This window comes from Typopeltis vanoorti, chromosome 25, assembly GCF_054136105.1.
Source record: "Typopeltis vanoorti isolate ZY-2024b chromosome 25, IOZ_Tvanoo_1.0, whole genome shotgun sequence".
In the NCBI taxonomy this organism is placed as follows: domain Eukaryota; kingdom Metazoa; phylum Arthropoda; class Arachnida; order Uropygi; family Thelyphonidae; genus Typopeltis; species Typopeltis vanoorti.
In genome coordinates this window covers 21,449,416-21,467,655 of record NC_143573.1, presented here as the reverse complement: position 1 = coordinate 21,467,655, position 18,240 = coordinate 21,449,416, and the positions used below count along the sequence as shown (strand labels likewise).

Below are 18,240 nucleotides of genomic sequence, written 5' to 3'. Positions count from 1 at the left end.
AGATATTTAGCAGGAAGTTGTCAAAATTAGTAAGATCAAGACAATGAAATGATTAGAAAAAACAGGTTCAGGGATTTTAAAAAATTTAAAAAAAAAGTTCACCATAGATAATAATAATTATTATAATTATTATTATTACATGGACATCTCCATGAAGTCCATACACTCATCAAGAGAGGCTCTAACCCTGTCTGTACATTCACATGTGAATGTAATCTGCTATACTTTAGGAAGACAGGTTGTTCTGCGGGGGAGAAAAGAATTAATGAATATCAATATTATATTGAATATGTGAAACTTCAAAAGTCTGGTTTGGCACAACATAGTATTGACACTAAACATGGTATCCAGGGAGATGAAGCTCATCTTCTCCATAGAAGTGGTTTTAAATATGAACACATTTTCAAAGAATGTTACGAAGTCCTTATACATCGGCCAAATCTGAATCAGAATGATTGTCTCTCTCTCTCCCAAAAGTTTGGGAGATTCTCATTTTATATAAACATCAAAAATAGTTTTAATATTATTTATTAATATATTAATTTCTAGCATGTGGCAACTGTTTTCAATTGGTAAACCAATTGTATTCCCGTTTCTTTGATTTGCTTGTTTTTATGCATTGATGAAGTACTGTTATTTTCAGTACGAAATATCTGTACTTTCATTTCATTAAAGTTAATTACTGTGGTTATCATGTAATTTGTTGTTTATAATTTTTCATTATACTTGCCACATATCTGAAAAAAAAACAAAAAAACTCTCTAGGGTTTTTCTTGGCCTGATTTCCTAATTTCTGCTCATACCATACTTTTCCTGTTTTTACCAACTGAACCACTGTCCTGTCCTGCTCATTATACTCATACAATTGATTGCTAGCATCATTCATCTTGTGCTGCCTCCACAGTATCCTCTTCTTCCAAATTTCATGCTTAATCCCTTTATTTATCCATTTGACATCCACTTTATTCAGTCCTCTGACTTTCAGAATATATTTGCACATCACTGTTGTTAAATATCTTTTGGTCAGTTCCCACTCAGCATTTTATCTCTCTCAAGCTTAACACCTCAATTCCAATGATATATGCACGTAAACACAAGAAAGATATTTAATTAACCAAATATTTCGGTCTGAAAATAGCAGACCATCCTCAGTGGTATTACAAGAACAGTTCCTCAATTCCATTCTATAGCTCCAAGCTTTTCATGATCACTAGCCTTGTAATTCCACATATCCTTTCCTCACAGAAGTCTTCATATGGTTAGTCACAACCCAGATGATCACTTTATGATCACTCTCACTTACTGGAGGGAAGTACAAGTGATCAATCACATCCTCTGATGAAATGATCAGATCTAAAACTGTTGATCTTCATGTGCTCTCCTTCACATACTGCCTGAGATATCTGTCTTTCAAGAACTCAAATCCATTTTCCTTATTCCCAAACGTTATTTCTTCATTCCAATCTAAAATTAAAATTGACATAATTTAAATAACCCATAATAATCAGCCTTCCCTTGTTCACTAACCCAAGTTGCATATACATTTCTTCATCACCATTTTCCACATTCCCTGGCATATAGCAGCATCCAACTAAATATCTCTTCTTCCTGTCAACTTCCACCTCACAGCATATTGACTCAAAACCATTGCCACTATTTAGATCTTACATTTCCACTTTGCATTGACATAATTTGCTGTTTATCATCAACAGCACCCCCCCCCCCTTCTTGTCCTTTCTATCCTCACAGAAAACAGCATATCCTTCTATTTCTATTCTTGTCAGAATATCATCCTCATATAACCATGTGTCACTTATTCCAACAATTTTTGGCAAGTAAACTCAATCAACAAAACCACTTCATCTTCCTTATTTCTGATGCTTCTGGCATTTGTAAATAAACACAGCAATTCACTTTTATGTCTATAATCAGGTTGTGTCCATGCCACTTGTAGGTTGTAATTTAGCCGGCAAAGGTTGGTCGATTGGTAGAGCCTCTGCTACTAATGGCTCAGTTAAGTAAGTTTGAGCGCGGTTAGTAGTTGGAAGGGGGCCAATCGTTCGATGCTGTCGGCACACTCTCCCTCGATGAGTCTTTGGACTCCCTGGAGGTGTCAAAATAATAATGATAATAATAATAACAAAACCACTTCATCTTCCTTATTTCTGATGCTTCTGGCATTTGTAAATAAACACAGCAATTCACTTTTATGTCTATAATCAGGTTGTGTCCATGCCACTTGTAGGTTGTAATTTCTCCACACCTAACCATTCCCAATTACCTTTATTACCACTTGAGACTCAACATAAAAAAAAAAAAAAACTATATCCCACACACCCCAGACTATTCCATTCAAATACTGACCATCTCTATATACACATTCACTATTACTTCCAACATCACTCTCCTTATAATATGTCTCCCAGTCCAGCCTGACTCTCCACATTTACCTGTCCATCTTGTGCACATCCATTATTCCTCTTGCAGCAACAGTCTCTCAAACTGACTCACACCAAATTCATTAAAATGTAACCCATCGCTTTTGTACATTTCCATCTTTCCTTCAAATGCATCCCACACATTCACAAACTTCACTCCCTTCTCTTTGCCAACACACCACTCACAATCCAGGCTTTTCAACTCAACACACTATTATCATATCAAGGCAACACACCAATCATCCTTCCAACCACACTGTTATCTTATGCTCTCCTTAAAAATCTACTGATATCCATTTTCACATGCTTTTTATGCCCACACAAGTCATTTGTTCCAACAGCCACCACCACCACCACCATCTCTCTTGCTTGTCTGCTTCTCTTACAACAGCTCTAATAATGGGGTCTGCATACATTGCTATTCTCATTCACTTTTCATTTGTCAATTGTTTTTCTCTACTTTTCTTCATTCTAATCTTTTGTACTCATTCATTGTTATCCACCAAATTTCTCATCTTACTATGCATATTTTTCATTTTGCTTCTCATTCTGATCAACTCATTTTTCAAATCTTGCATCCTGGCAAATATACTATCTGTTAATCTATCATTTGTTCCTTATCCCAACATTCCTTCACTTCCACAGGGTCATTCACTTTCATTTCTTTAGCTCTACTTTCTTTCACTTCTGTAGTTCTGCTACCTTCCATTTCCATGATTTATAAAATCATTTGCTCCCACAACTGCTTCTGTTCCATGATTTGTACAGTCATTTACTCTCGCAATTATTCACTCTTTCATTCCATCCTCAGCCAGTTTAGCATTTACCACTAACTTATAGTCCAACAGAATATCACACTTTCTACATATCCATACCATCTCTCATCTCCTGTTCAGCCTCTTTGCAAACACACTCTTCACATTCTGCCACATATACATGTTGCATTAACGACAACGTACCATCCTTGAAAAGTCCATGCTGTTAATTACATTTGATTTTCACACAGCCCAATTTTCCAGAATTCCCAATCTCGTTTTTATCGCCATTTTGTAGTCATTCAGTACAAGCTTCAAAAATAGTAAAAATAAAAGTCTATTTCAAACACACAAATCTCCACAATCAGTCAATTACTCTAAGCTATAAAAAATAAACAAAATTATAAAAAAACACAAATCCAAATCGCTACTTTACTGCAAAAATCGAACTACCAAACTTTTCAGCAGTAACTTTAACCAGCGTCACAAAGTGGCATGCTAGTGCTCTTTTTATCACTTTTTTTTTAACGCTTTCACTGCACTTCCATAAAAATAAAAAACAAAAGGAAACAATTTTGTCCATTTCAATGAGCAGTTAATATTTCAATAAGCTAGGTAAATTTTTTTTGTGTTTTAAATATACATATATATGAAATGAAAACTATGAAGAATTGCCTATTTTTATTACATAAAATTATAATAAAAGAATGTTTAACTGCACATTATGGAAATATGCTTTTCTCTTTCAATAAAACTGCATTGTACACCATATAGTATTTGTATAGAGATTAGTTTGGTATACTGAATTTTTCTCTTAACACTGCTATATTGCTTGTGATTCTCCTTGTATATAAGCCTACCAGTCTCATCAATACCCAATGCCTACAATTATCATAATATGCTATATTTTTTTTGAATAGCAGCTTCACACATGTAAGAGAAAACTAAATATAATTAATTACTCCTATATATTCTGCTCAAAATTTTGTCTCTATTAAACAACTAGCATCTTAGTAAATTAAACAATACTCACTGCACTTTGCTTTTATTGATTGCTAAGCAGAAGAGATTTTATTTAACATGTCTGTGGCCACTGGTGTTAGTTATCCTGCAGTTATCTGCGAGGTCATAGCATTAGTATATGTCCCTGATAGCAAAGCAGCTATTATTTAAATTATTATTATTATTACATCTATGGAGTCAATAGACTCCATGGATATAGCCCATCGATAAAGAGCCAAGAGGCTATTTTTTTCCAGTGAAATAAATTAAGTTAAGGGGATAATAAATCCCTTATTATTTTAAAGCCGGATATGAAACTCAGAGATCGAAATCTAAGAGTTTCATGCCGAAGAACTATCGGCGAGTCTAAGCGTAAGTCAACACCTGGGTAGTGCAACACTAGGGCAACTCAGAGCAAAGGTGGAGCAAGATCCACCCTATTAAGGATAGTGATGGACCTTGCTCCACCTTTGCTCCGAGTTTCCCTAGTGTTGCACTACCCAGGTGTTGACTTACGCTTAGACTCGCCGATAGTTCTTCGGCATGAAACTCTTAGATTTCGATAGATTTCGATCTCTGAGTTTCGTATCTGTATCCACCATGTTAAGGATAGTGATGGAGCGTGCTCCACCTTTGCTCCGAGTTGCCCTAGTGTTGTACTACCCGGGTGTTGACTTACACTTGGACTCGCAGTTCTTCGGCATGAAACTCTTACATTTCGATCTCTGAGTTTCGTATCCGGCTTTAAAATAATGAGGGATTTATTATCCCGTTAACTTGATCTTTAAAGTTATTTGCATTCTGGCATTAATAATGAACTCTAGCACTGCATCCCAATCACCAACAACTCTCCACATAAAAAATCCACAACTCATACACTTGTTCACCACATCTTAACTAACTTGAAAGTTTCTATCATATCTCTCATTTCCTCCTATCCAACAAACTCCGTATTCCATATTTTCTCAGCTGCTCTGCATAACCAACACTCCAGAGTCCCAATATTACTTTAGTGATTCATCTTTGGACCCTTTCTAGTGTTTCCACATCACGGTGAACACTAAGGTATCAAATTTGACCACAACAGTGTATGTGTGGGTGAACCAATGCCTTCCATAGAAGCTCCACCACCTCCTTATCCCTATATGTCAATGTACTTTTTACCATATCAGAAATACGATGTGCAGTGTTTGCTATATTTGCAATGTGCCCTTGGAACTTTAGTTCACTGTCTACCATCATCCCAAGATCCTGAATCTCATCCACTTACTAAGATACAACTCTATCAATACAGACTGGTGGAGTTGTACCTCAGGTACATATCTCTGTACTCCAAAGTCTAACATCTTGCATGTTGGGGTGCAAATTAAAAGTAATATTAAAACTACAACTTTACTCATCTATCCAAGTGAAAAAGTCCATTCAAATTTTCCTGTAGAGAATTAACATCAGCAATACTTCTGATAATTCTACTATCCTTTGCATTCAGCAAACATTTGAAGATCCCAGTCAATTTGCATGAAATGTCATTAACAAAGAAATTAAACAGTAAGGGCCCTAAGAACAGAACACTGAGGCACACACCACTGGTCACCTTGCTTTTCTGAGAGACTATTCCATCATACATAACTTGCTAGTATCTCTTAAAAAGCCAATCTTCAATCCATCTAACCAATCTGTTATCCAATTCCATCTCCTGCAGCTTATACATTAATCTGTCATGTGATAACATCTTATTACATGTATTATTCTATTGATCTCAACTTCACACCAAATAGCTTCAACATCTACTACTATTTTCCACTTCCACTCTTCTAGGATGCAATTTATTTGCTATCAGTACTCCCCATCCTCTCTTCACCTTCCTATTCTTTTGGAAAATTCTATATCCTACCATTTCTAGTCCTGACAGCATGTATATCACCTTCAGTCAACTAAGTTTCACTTGTACCAATTATCTTAGGAGATACTGACTCAATCAATGCTACAAACTCAGCCCCTTTATTTCTGATACTCCTTATATTATGATGCAAACTTAACAATTCCCTACTCTTTGAGGCCATCCCACCAACACCACCACTTCATACCATTCTGCTTTCTGACATTCCCAGGGCATTGGACATCATTCACACTCTGATTCTAGAAGACCATTCTTTAGGCTCATGCACAAAATTAATTCCTAATGATATTCTGGTCCTCATAACATTAGTAGTTTCTGCAAACTTTTTCAAATTTAAAAATGATAATTATATTCAAACCATAGACTCCCAGTGGTCCAAACTATTTTTGGCACATCTGGAATCTGACTTACTAAATTCAAGAATTTAGTAAGCTAAATTTAAACAACAGACTTAAATTTACTATAGAATCAGAACACAAAAAATCTACTACTTCCTAAATTTAACTTTAATTAGATCCAATGATCATATAGCAATAAAAATATTCCATAAACTATACATATCAAAAACTATTTGCACTTTAACTTCTAAAATCCATACTCCATTAAAAAAATCAGTCATTTTTTCACAGTTCATATTTGTAAGAAAATTAGCAGTTCTCACAATTCATGAGTTTCACTGTGGTACCATCGTGTTCTGTAACATTAGTATGCATCACAGCTCAGGTCTCTGGATGTTATATTTCAGATGAATGAGGATTCAACCTGGTGCTATATCAATTAAATTTTTATTAATTTAGTTTTTTATTCCATTATGTTAATTCATTGTCAGAGGTTCTCTCTAGTGTTTTTAAAAATATTTTGTAACATTAAAACTAGTAGAGTTTCTAGTTATTTTAAAAAAAGTAGAATTTGTTCATATTCTAAATTTATGTTATGTGCTCATTAGACTGAAACCAAGACAAACAGTTCCAAAACCACAGAAACCTCAAACTCACACAACTGGAATATGAAATACTCATTGTCATTACAAATTTCCTTATATATCCCCTCAAGAATTGTAGGGACTACTAGAATAGCATTACACGATTAAGTTTACATTATTCTTAATCCAAATAGCTATTAAATGTAAGCAATAGAATGTCATATCTAACATTTTGGTCTTCTAAAGCACTTTTGACCAAATCAGTCAATCTAGTTCTTGGTCTTCCTCTGGGTCTTTTTCCTGCCATCTTAGCATCAAACACTTGCTTTGCCAATCTTTCCTCTCCCATTCTGTTCAAGTGACCATACCACTTGCAATACTACTGCAAATGACATGATCTGTTCAGATCTCCAATTTTTCTCAGAATTCTCATGTCTGTGGTCTCTAATCTTTGATCAAGTACTTACCCTTCTAACCTAGCTCTCAAATCCATAACTTATAATTGGTTTGAATACTGACTTGTATACTGCTAGTTTAGTGTTGAGGTTAATTTTTCTCTTATTCCATATAAATTTATTCTGACTTCCCACCATACTAGCTATGTTTATTCTGTTGTCTATTTCCAAATTTAATTTGCCATCTTCACAAAAAAAAACTATAATTATCTGTGATATTTCCAATTCTAATATCAGGTATAATGCCACTTTTTTCATAATGTGATCTAGATAATGAATAAGTGATAAAGTGCATCCTTTTAAATCATCTTCTTGAATTTCTTTCTTCTAACTGCTTATTTACAACTTAAATGTAGACTATATATTGCTCTGTGTAATGTTCCAATTACCACATATAATTGTACCGTTTTGAAAAGTTTTTCTCTGGGCACCTTGTTGTATGCCTTTTCCAGATCTACAAAACTTAAGTACAGATCCTTGTCATATTCCCATGATTTCTTAACTAAAGTGAAAATCTGACAACCTCTATTTGGTCTAAATCCAGCATGTCCCTCCTCATGTTTCTCTTCTACAATTTTTCTCAGTTCCTTTTCAAGTGTGCTTGCATAAATCTTACCTGGAATACCTCGTAAAGAAATTTCTCTGTAATTCTCACAATGAGCTTTATCACATTTTTATAAATTGGGACTATGACAGTACCATTCCAATCATCTGAAATTTGACTTTCTGACCAGGCCCTGTGAATTATGCAGTGCAGACACACTGCAAAGCATTTATACTTCCATGAGCATTCCTAATTGAATATCATCTACTCCAGTTGCCTTTGTTATATGTCAATTTTTTGATGGCTTTACTACCATCATCGTATTGAGTTATTTGAAATATTAGTTTCTTAAAATTAAGAGACTGCATACAACAACAAAAAAGCAAACATATACAAAGGTAAACTCTCATTCTCTCATAACTCATGAAGAAATATATTTGGAAGTTTATTTTTATTTTTCACTTGGTTAGACTATAATAAATTTAGTTTAATCCTTTATCCAAGTGTAAGAAAACAAAGTTTGCACCTGAAAATATCTTCAGGACTGAGGTAAGGTAGTGCAACCACCAGGCAACTCTGAGCAAAGGTGGACCAAGTTCTCATCACTCCTTATCTCAGTATCTCCCATAATGCAAAGCAAATCTCCTTGCAGACATGTATACTACTATGCATTAAGGGAAGGGTCACTACCCAGACCAGTTTCAACCTTTATTGAGGTCTCGTCAATGGGAGGCAGGCCCAAACGTGGAGATACTAAGGCAGAAGCAATAGGAGAGGTCATATTTACCTACAGGAGTTGCCAACAGGTGTACCGCCTTATTATTGAATTACTCTGGATTTAGAGAAAGATGTTGGAAGTTTATTTTTCACTTGGTTAGACTATAATAAATTTAGTTTCAAGTTTGGGCCTGCCTCCCACTGATGAGACCTCAATAAAGGTTGAAACCGGTCTGGGTAGTGGCCCTTCCCTTAATGCATAGTAGTATACGTGTCCACAAGGAGATGTGCTTTGCATTATGGGAGATACTGAGACAAGGAGTGATGAGAGCTTGGTCCACCTTTGCTCGGAGTTGCACTACCTTACCTCAGTCCTGAAGATATTTTCAGGTGCAAACTTTGTTTGCTTACACTTGGATAAAGGATTAAACTAAATTTATTATAGTCTAACCAAGTGAAAAATAAACTTCCAACATCTTTCTCTAAATCCAGAGTAATTCAATAATAAGGTGGTATACCTGTTGGCAACTCCTATAAGTAAATATGACCTCTCCTATTGCTTCTGCCTTAGTATCTCCATGTTTGGGCATGCCTCCCACTGATGAGACCTCAATAAAGGTTGAAACCGGTCTGGGTAGTGGCCCTTCCCTTAATGCATAGCAGTATACATGTCTGCAATGAGATGTGCTTTGCATTATGGGAGATACTGAGACAAGGAGTGATGAGAGCTTGGTCCACCTTTGCTCGGAGTTTCCTGGTGTTGCACTACCTTACCTCAGTCCTAAAGGTATTTTCAGGAGCAAACTTTGTTTACTTACACTTGGATAAAGGATTAAACTAAATTTATTAAAGAAATATATTTATTCTTCTCTTACAAATTTTTGTGAAATATGCAATTTAAATTGCATTTAATTTGGGAAAATAAATGAAGTTCAGAAATATTGCAAGTTGTCAATGATAAATGACTGTTAATTGTGCAGTGTGAGGAAAAGTATCTTATTTCATAGTGCACAATTTCATTTGCACCAAACGCAAAAGATATATTTAGTGCACCTCAGTGTCCTTTGTATGTGCATATTTGTTTGATGTTGTAAGCATTCTGTATTAATTCTAAGAAACAAATATTTCATATACAAAAAAAAAGTATAGTTCAGGCATTTTTTTCTTTCCATCAATACTTTCATATTTTTGTAAGCATTATAAATTAATATATAACAATGTCACCATAGTATAAATATTTCTGAATGCCTTTAGATGATTGATGAATTTCATCTCCTTGTGAGAGCCTACTGGCTTACTGAAAACATGGAGTGGCATCCAAAATTACTTCTCCAATGACACTAATAAAAAAAATCTTTCTAATATGAAAATAATAAAGCAAGAAATTATATGATTATTAAGTATATCGGTATATCGTTGTTCTTAATAAAATGTGCATGTACGTATGTATGTATATGTGTGTATATACATTGCTTGAAAAGAAGTAAATGGACACACATGGGCAAAGTGCATTGTTGTGCCATGTAACAAGTCACATGTTTGTAGCTGGCATGAATTGGAGGAACATTTTGCTTCCAAGTGAGTACAATTGGGTCCAGGTGAAATGGCTGTGTAGGGAACTGACAGAGTTTGAAGGAGGCATTGTGATATGATTCCAAGTTGCATGTCTATCAGTTCAGCAAATTGTTGACAAACTGGACCATCCCAGGTGAACATTAGTGATACCATACTGAGATAAAATTACAGGGAGTCAACTGAAAGTGCTATCTGTAGTGGATGACCCACCACACTCACTAAACCAGACTGTAGGATGCTATGAAATATAATATGTAAAGAGTTTCAGCATTGAACATGAATCTGCACAAAAACATTCAGAACTGATGCCCACAACATGAGTTTCCATGGTAGGACTGTAATTGCAAGCCCCACATTACCTGAATCAGCATACAGCACCATCTTCAGTGGTGCAAAGAACATATACAGTGCAAGCTTGGGATGTGTGTTAGGGAGTGACCAATCAACCAATGAGCAGGTGTAGATGGGTGTGGCAGATGTCCAGTGAAGATCTCTTGCCAGATTGTGTAACCCAACTATGAAATTTGGAGGTGGCAGTGTAATGTGGTCCTGTTTTATCTGGATTGGACTCAGACTTCTGTTTGTGATGCCATAAACAATGAACTCCGGGAAGTATATGAATATTCTGGACAATGCAATGCTTCCTACTTTGTGGTGTTGCAAGTGCATTTGCATCTACAGAACTTACCATTGTCTCTTTAAGGAAGACAATTTGTGTCATAAGGCTACTGCTGTAACTGTGATTTGTGCAGTGTCAGGTGAGGCCAAGGGATCTCTGCCCCACAACAGTCCATGACCTTATTACATGCCTACATGAAGAATGGTCCAAAATTCCCATTGAATTCCACTGATCGCTATCATGCGCTTGTGGAAAGTATGCCCCCATAGGATCGCAGTGAAAGGAGGCCTTGCATCTGATTAAAGTTGGCACCATGGCTGTTTGTTCCTCACACAAGAGTGTCCACTGACTTCTTTTCAAGCAGTGTGTGTGTGTGTGTGTATATAAATATATTTGTAAAGCAATGCTACCACCTGAGTATTGTTATATATGTGCATTTTGAAAAAGCCAAAAAATTATACTGAAATGGTGCTACCTACTTGTTGTATTGTCATGTGCATATTTAAAATCATCTTTACGAATAAATTTTTCTCTCTCATTCTTCATAAGCTGCCTAAATTCTTCAAAGTGTCGAGCAGGACCTTGTTTATCTGGATCAAAAAACGTTGACATGTTACGACCACACATAAAGATCTGTATCAGTTGAGTTGTTCGATTTTCATCTTTTGAATTAAATGCATCTTTTAGCCTTTTCCATGTTTTATTCAAGTTTTCCACTAGATTGGTAAAACTGTCTAGATATTGTAACTGCAACATAAGCATCGATTAATAAGTAGTCAACCCTCACTATAACAACTACTATTATATTTACATCAAACATTCATTTATAACAAATTACAGAAAAATTTAACAGCAAGACACTAAATGATATTTTAAAGGAAATTTATTACAGCACACATTCTGCTATAACAAAACTGTCTCTGCAGAAACAGTTTGTTATAGTAGAAGGTGTAACAAGCTGTTTCTGCAGTTTATATAAGTTTGTTCTAGTGAGAGGTGGATGTACATATATCTGGTAAAATTAATCAACAATGAGTAAAGAAATCGGCATTTGTATGCATAAAACCAAATGAAAAATCCAATAATAAGAATACAATTAAATAAAACAGATAAATAAAAATTATTAACATCACACCTCTGTGGAGTCAAGACACATTGTGGGAGGTCACATACAAAGCTTGCTGAACCATTTTAAACTTATTCATTACTTCTGCACCCACCACACTCTCAGGAAATACAAACCACTGAGGAACATTCCCCATTGAAAGAACTTAATCCATGTTTTCCTGATCATGCCTTCTTATAAAACTTCCACAAATGACCACTTGTCCTATCCTTGTCTTCCTGCATTATATAGAAATTCATTCCACATTGTGACAGCTTCTAACCAACTTATATCTCAATCATATTACTTCACTTGTTCACAAAGGCTACAAATGGCATTTCCTCAGTCTGCCTTCATACCAAAATTCCAGAGAATCTAACACGACCTTAGTCAACCTCCTTTCCAATACTGTAGTTCTGCCATGCTAAAAACATACCTTTTCTACTTGAGGGAATACAACTAGACCTCTAGTTGGTTGTTCATTATCATATCTTGTGCTTCAGTGGCTATCATTATGTTTTGCTTCTAGAGTAGTCTCCTGTTTCTCTCTCTTCCATGCAATATTAATGGTGTCTTTGCTGGGAATGACTCCACACCATAATTATTGAACCAGTATTTCCTCCATTCAAAGTTGCAGCTGTAAAGTGGTTTCTGCAGGATGGCTGCCAGATAATACATGGGACCAAACTTGGTAACACTTCAGGAGACATCTCAATCAGCTGTCAAATAACCCAACTGCTGCTGCTGCTCCTTACTCTGCCAGGTTCTTCCAGGAGGGAATCCAAGCCAAGTATAGTAACTTGTATGTGTGTGGGAGGGATACTCTCAAGGCCATACTTGGATAGGGATGGATCTGGAAACTGCATGTGCAGGAGTTGCATCCACAAGTCTTTCACTCCTCTCGCATGTTCTTACAATATAACTCTTCTTGACATATTAACAGGAAAGGCATCATAAAAAATTATACTTTTACTGCAGCTAAAAATTCTCTCTTACCAAAAAAAAACATTTTAAAAACATGTCAAAAAAACAACAAAATATACTTAAAAAATCAAACAAAATAACAAAAAATTCTACGTAAAAACAATTCTACCCAAACTTTACCAACATCTGAGAGCATAATGTAAACATCAATAATGTGCATCACCCACTTAAGACATCAAAATTCAATCATATTGGAAACTATCCGCCATTCTCTATGACTAATGGTGGTCTGAAAAGTTCTTCTTGGCCTAACAATGAAAAAATGAATTTATAATTTCAAAATTATTTTTATTTTTCAACATAATCTCCCTTAAGATTAATACATTTATTCCAGTGATGCTCCAGTATCATTATCCCATCCCTGTAGTGGTTCTCAGTAAAATCTGCAAAATACTCCTCTACAGCTGCAATCACTTCTTCATTCGAAGAAAAATGCTGACCAGCGAGGAAAAGTTTCAGTTTTGGGAAGAGATAGAAGTCAGAGGGAGCCAAATCTGGGTAATAGGATGGATATTCCAATAATTCATAGTGCAGATCGCTTAATTTTCCTATTGCCAAAACACCTTTGTAGACAGGTACATTGTCCTGATGAAAGATGATTTTTTTCTTCTGCAAGCTGGGTCTTTTCTCATGAATTTTTTCTTCTAGTCTGGTTAAAAGATCAGAATAATATTCCCTGGTTATTGTTCTACTCTTTTCAAGATAATTAATAAACAAAATGCCTTTAGCATCCCCAAACACCGATGGCATGACCTTTCCTGCTGATGGAACTGACTTCGTCTTCTTTGCTGCTGAACAACTGGCTTCTGTCTACTGTTTTGACTGCTGTTTGGATTCTGGTATTAATGGTGAATTAAAGTCTCATCCATAGTAATAAATCGACGCTCAAAATTTTATTCTTGTTAAAACACTCCAAGCACTGTTCTGAGATTTTCATGTGAGTGTGTTTTTGATCTGCTGTGAGCAAGCGAAGCACCCATCTTGCAAAAAGCTTTTTTATATGCAGTTCTTAATGCAAAATATATTGCATATTCTTTTGAAATGCCTATAGTCTCAGCAATTTCATGCACTTTGACTCGCCAGTCATCCAATATCATATCGTGCACTTGATCAATGATTTCTGGTGTTGTTACACTTTTTGGATATCCTTCATGTGGATCATCTTCAAGGCTGGTACGGCTACGTTTAAACTCGGAAGCCCATTTCTTAATTGTCGAAAATGAAAGAAAAGAGTGTCCATAAATTTTTATGAACTTTGAATGAATTTCTTTTGCCATTAAACCTTCTTTTACAAAGAATTATATAATCACATGATACTCAATTTTATATATTTCAAGGGATACACTTTTGCTTCAGACAGCTGTATAAAACAAAATACTTGATAGAATGACTCTGCAATTTCACATGGATGCTTATGACAGATGTACCAATTAGAAAATCAAAAAAATCGCGCTGTTAGTGTTGTCATCTATGGTCGAGGCCGAGAACTTTTCAGACCACCCTCATATATTATGCATGATGCCTTGTATAAGAAGGTTAGAATATGCTCTTTTGTCACATCTGATATCTCATTGATATGACTTGCTTCAGCTCAACATTTCCTTACCTCATTTTGTTGCCTTGACAATCCTATTAATTCTGATGATAATAGTAAACTTTTTGATTATCTATCACTGAAAGTTGATCTACAAACTAATCATCTGAACATTGAGAAAATCTTCCTTGGAGATTTCAGTGTTCAACATTTTGAATGTCCCACTCCCTTCTCTAATTTCACAGACAAAGCTGGAAGAGAAGCTGAACAGCTTGCTGTCAGTAATTATTATTATTATTATTATTATTCAGGCCTCCATGGAGTCAAAAGACTCATCGTGGAGGGTCCTTCCTAAGAAACACAAAGTCTATCAAGACTCATCGAGGGGAGGTCCCCTCTGAGAAACAGAAAGTCTATCATACCACTCCTTAAACTCATTGACCGTTCTCGCTCTCACCACTCCATCAGGAAATGCACTCCATGGTTCAACCACCATCCATGAAAAGAAACCACTCCTCACCCTCTTGCAAACAGTTTCCTTTCGTTAGTTCCAGGGATGGCCTCTTGTCATCACTCCTTCCCGCTGTTCAACCAAGTGAAAGAATTCCCCAGTGTCAACCCTATAACCACCTCTCCTTCTTCTATCCACCAAACTCTGCAGTCCACACTCCTTCAGCCGATCCTCATAACTAACACTGTACAGTCCTGACACCATCTTTGTTATCTGCCTTTGTACCCTTTCCACAGTTAATTTATCTCCATCAAATCCCGGGGACCAGATCTAAGAACAATTGTCTAAGTGTGGTCTGATCAGAGTCTTATACAACGGAATGATAACCATTTTATCTCTGCAGGTCAGTATCCTCATTATTGCCGCAATCCTCTGTGTTACCTTCACTACCTTTGCAATATATCCCCTAAATTTCAGGTCTATCAATCATCAACCCCAGATCTCTTGTCTCCCCTACTTCCTTAAGTTTAACTCCTCCCATAGAGTATGCAGTGTCCCATTGATGTTTCCCAAACCTCAAGACCTTACATTTTGCTGCATTAAACTGAAATCCCCATTCATTTGCCCATCTATATAGCTTATTCAAATCCTCTTGCAGGGCTACTACATCTGTACTATTACTAATAATCCATCCCAGCTTCGCATCATCTGCAAACAACTGAATATCCCCTTGCAATCCACTGACAATGTTACTGATATAAAGTTTAAACAATATACGTCCCAGTACTGAGATCTGTGGGACCCCACTTGTAATCCTCTGCCTCCTTGAAACTGTCCTACCATACACAACTCTCTGATACCTATTGGGCAGCCAATCCTGAATCCAGTTCACCAATCTGACATCCAGACCCATGTGCTGCAACTTAAATATCAGCTTATCAAGTGGCACCCTGTCAAATGCCTTTGCTAAGTCTAGGAAAATGGTAGTATATGCCTTTCCCTCATCTAATGCTCTTTATAACTTTATTATAAAAGGCTAACATATTGCTAAAACAAGAGCGCTCCTTCACAAATCCATGCTGACTCTCACGGATAACACCACATTCATCTGTCCAATGCTGTATACGGTCCCCCACTACTTTCTCCAAGATCTTAACAACTACTGATGACCCACAAACTGGCCTATAATTAGACACTTCCAGTCCTGTTCCCACCCTTATGCAATGGCACTATCTTACCTTCCTTTCATTCCCTGGATACTTTTCCCACAGCCAGACTTTCATTGAAAAGCCAGGTCAAAGGCACAGTCAGTTCTCTAGCACATTCTCTCAGAACCTGCTCTATCACTCTAGTATTAAAACTAACTCCTCCAGGATGAAATACTCCAATAAAGTGTTCATTGAACAATTCCACTATGTCCTCTGCATCAGGCACTCTATTCCCAATATCATTCTTCCACAATCATTTCTCCTCCTACTGGCCACATAGCTAAAACATTCCCTAGGATTTTCTTTGGATCTTAGGACCAATCTCCTCTCATATTCCAGTTTCACCTTCCTTACCATACAAGTCGCTCTTCTGGCCTGTGTCTTATATTCTTCATGCATCTTCTCTTCACCTGTCTCCTTATATCTCTTCCATAGCCTCTTTTTTGCATGCAATTCCTGCTTAATATTGTTTGTCATCCACTTTACTTCAAATTGTGTCCTCTTCTTCACTTGTGGTATACAACTTACCATTGCTACTAACAAATATTCTTTCACAATTTCCCATGCACTAATGATATCCCGGCCTTCCAATTCCTCCCTCCATGAAACTTCCCCAATAATAAGTTTAGTTTAATCCTTTATCCGAGTGTGAGCAAACAAAGTTTGCACCTGAAAGTATCTTCAGGACTGTGGGGTAAGGTAGTGCAACACCAGGCAACTCGTTGCAAAGGTGGAGAAAGCTCTCATCACTCGTATCTCAGTATCTTCCATAATGCAAAGCACATCTCCTTGTGGATATGTGTAATGATATGCATTAAGGCAAGGGCCACTACACACTTCTGCCTTTGTATCTTCACTACTGGGCCTGGCTACCACTGACGAGACCTCAATAAAGGTCAAAACCGGTATGGGTAGTGGCCCTTGCCTTAATGCATAGCATTACACATATCCACAAGGAGATGTGCTTTGCATTATGGGAGATACTGAGATAAGAGTGATGAGAGCTTTCTCCACCTTTGCAACGAGTTGCCTGGTGTTGCACTACCTTACCCCAGTCCTGAAGATACTTTCAGGCGCAAACTTTGTTTGCTCACAATTGGATAAAGGATTAAACTAAACTTATTATAGTCTAACCAAGTGAAAAATAAACTCTCAACAAACTTCCCCAAGTTGACGTCTTAGACTTTATAATCACCTGCCTTATAATTCCACATATGTTCCTATCTCTTTGATACTCCTGCATGTCTATTCATTTTCCAAGTCAAAACCATATGGACACTCTCTCCAACTAGTGGGGAAAATGTCATCTCAGTTATTATCAATTCTTTTGATGCTATAACCAAATCCAAAACTCTTGAACCTCTTGTTCCCTCTATTACATGTTGTCTAAGATATTTGTTCCTCAAGAATTCTAGAAATTCAATTACCTTATTGTTATATGCATCTTCCTCTCCCCAATTTATAGTACTGTAGTTAAAATCTCCCATAACAATCATTCTTCTTACACTTGCCAAACTCAGCTGTGATCTAATGTAAATTGTCAACCTACCTACCAGAACTTCATTGATACCATGAATGATATAATGAATACCATGATTCTGCCAACATCCCGAACTCTTTGTTAACCATCTCTCCCTTCAAAAAAATGTCTCATGTTAGCTGTCCTCTTGACAACTCTGACGATAACTTATCAACATTTATTATCCTGCCGATAATGTTTCTCAGCCAATTTCATCATCATATCCTATGCCACTACAATGATGCCAATTGGTCTGATTACTGTTTCACTCTCCTCATCCAAGTATTTGTTCTGATCTAATAACTAAAATTATTGTTGTTGGGATGAGTGTCTTATTCCCCATTCTACTAAAAATCCCAAACCCTTAACCAGTAATTTTGCTAATATTTGCCAACAGTCCAAGATAACAACTTCAGCTTCTCTTCAACTTATGTAACAGCTCATAAACACTACAATAAATGATCAGCAAATCAAAAGCAAACTTTGTCAGGGCCAAATGCACTAACTTGCCA

The 18,240-nt window shown here is 36.3% G+C and overlaps 1 protein-coding gene across 1 annotated transcript in view; it reads right to left on the bottom strand.

Moving 5' to 3' along the window:
• Nucleotides 1-18,240, bottom strand: part of LOC150092596 (phospholipid-transporting ATPase ABCA1-like) — a 982,930-nt gene that overhangs the window by 777,290 nt on the left and 187,400 nt on the right. The window contains exon 10 of the mRNA XM_090414749.1: nucleotides 11,407-11,674. Coding sequence (XP_090270875.1) covers nucleotides 11,407-11,674 — 268 coding nt within the window. The remainder of the gene's footprint in view (nucleotides 1-11,406; nucleotides 11,675-18,240) is intronic.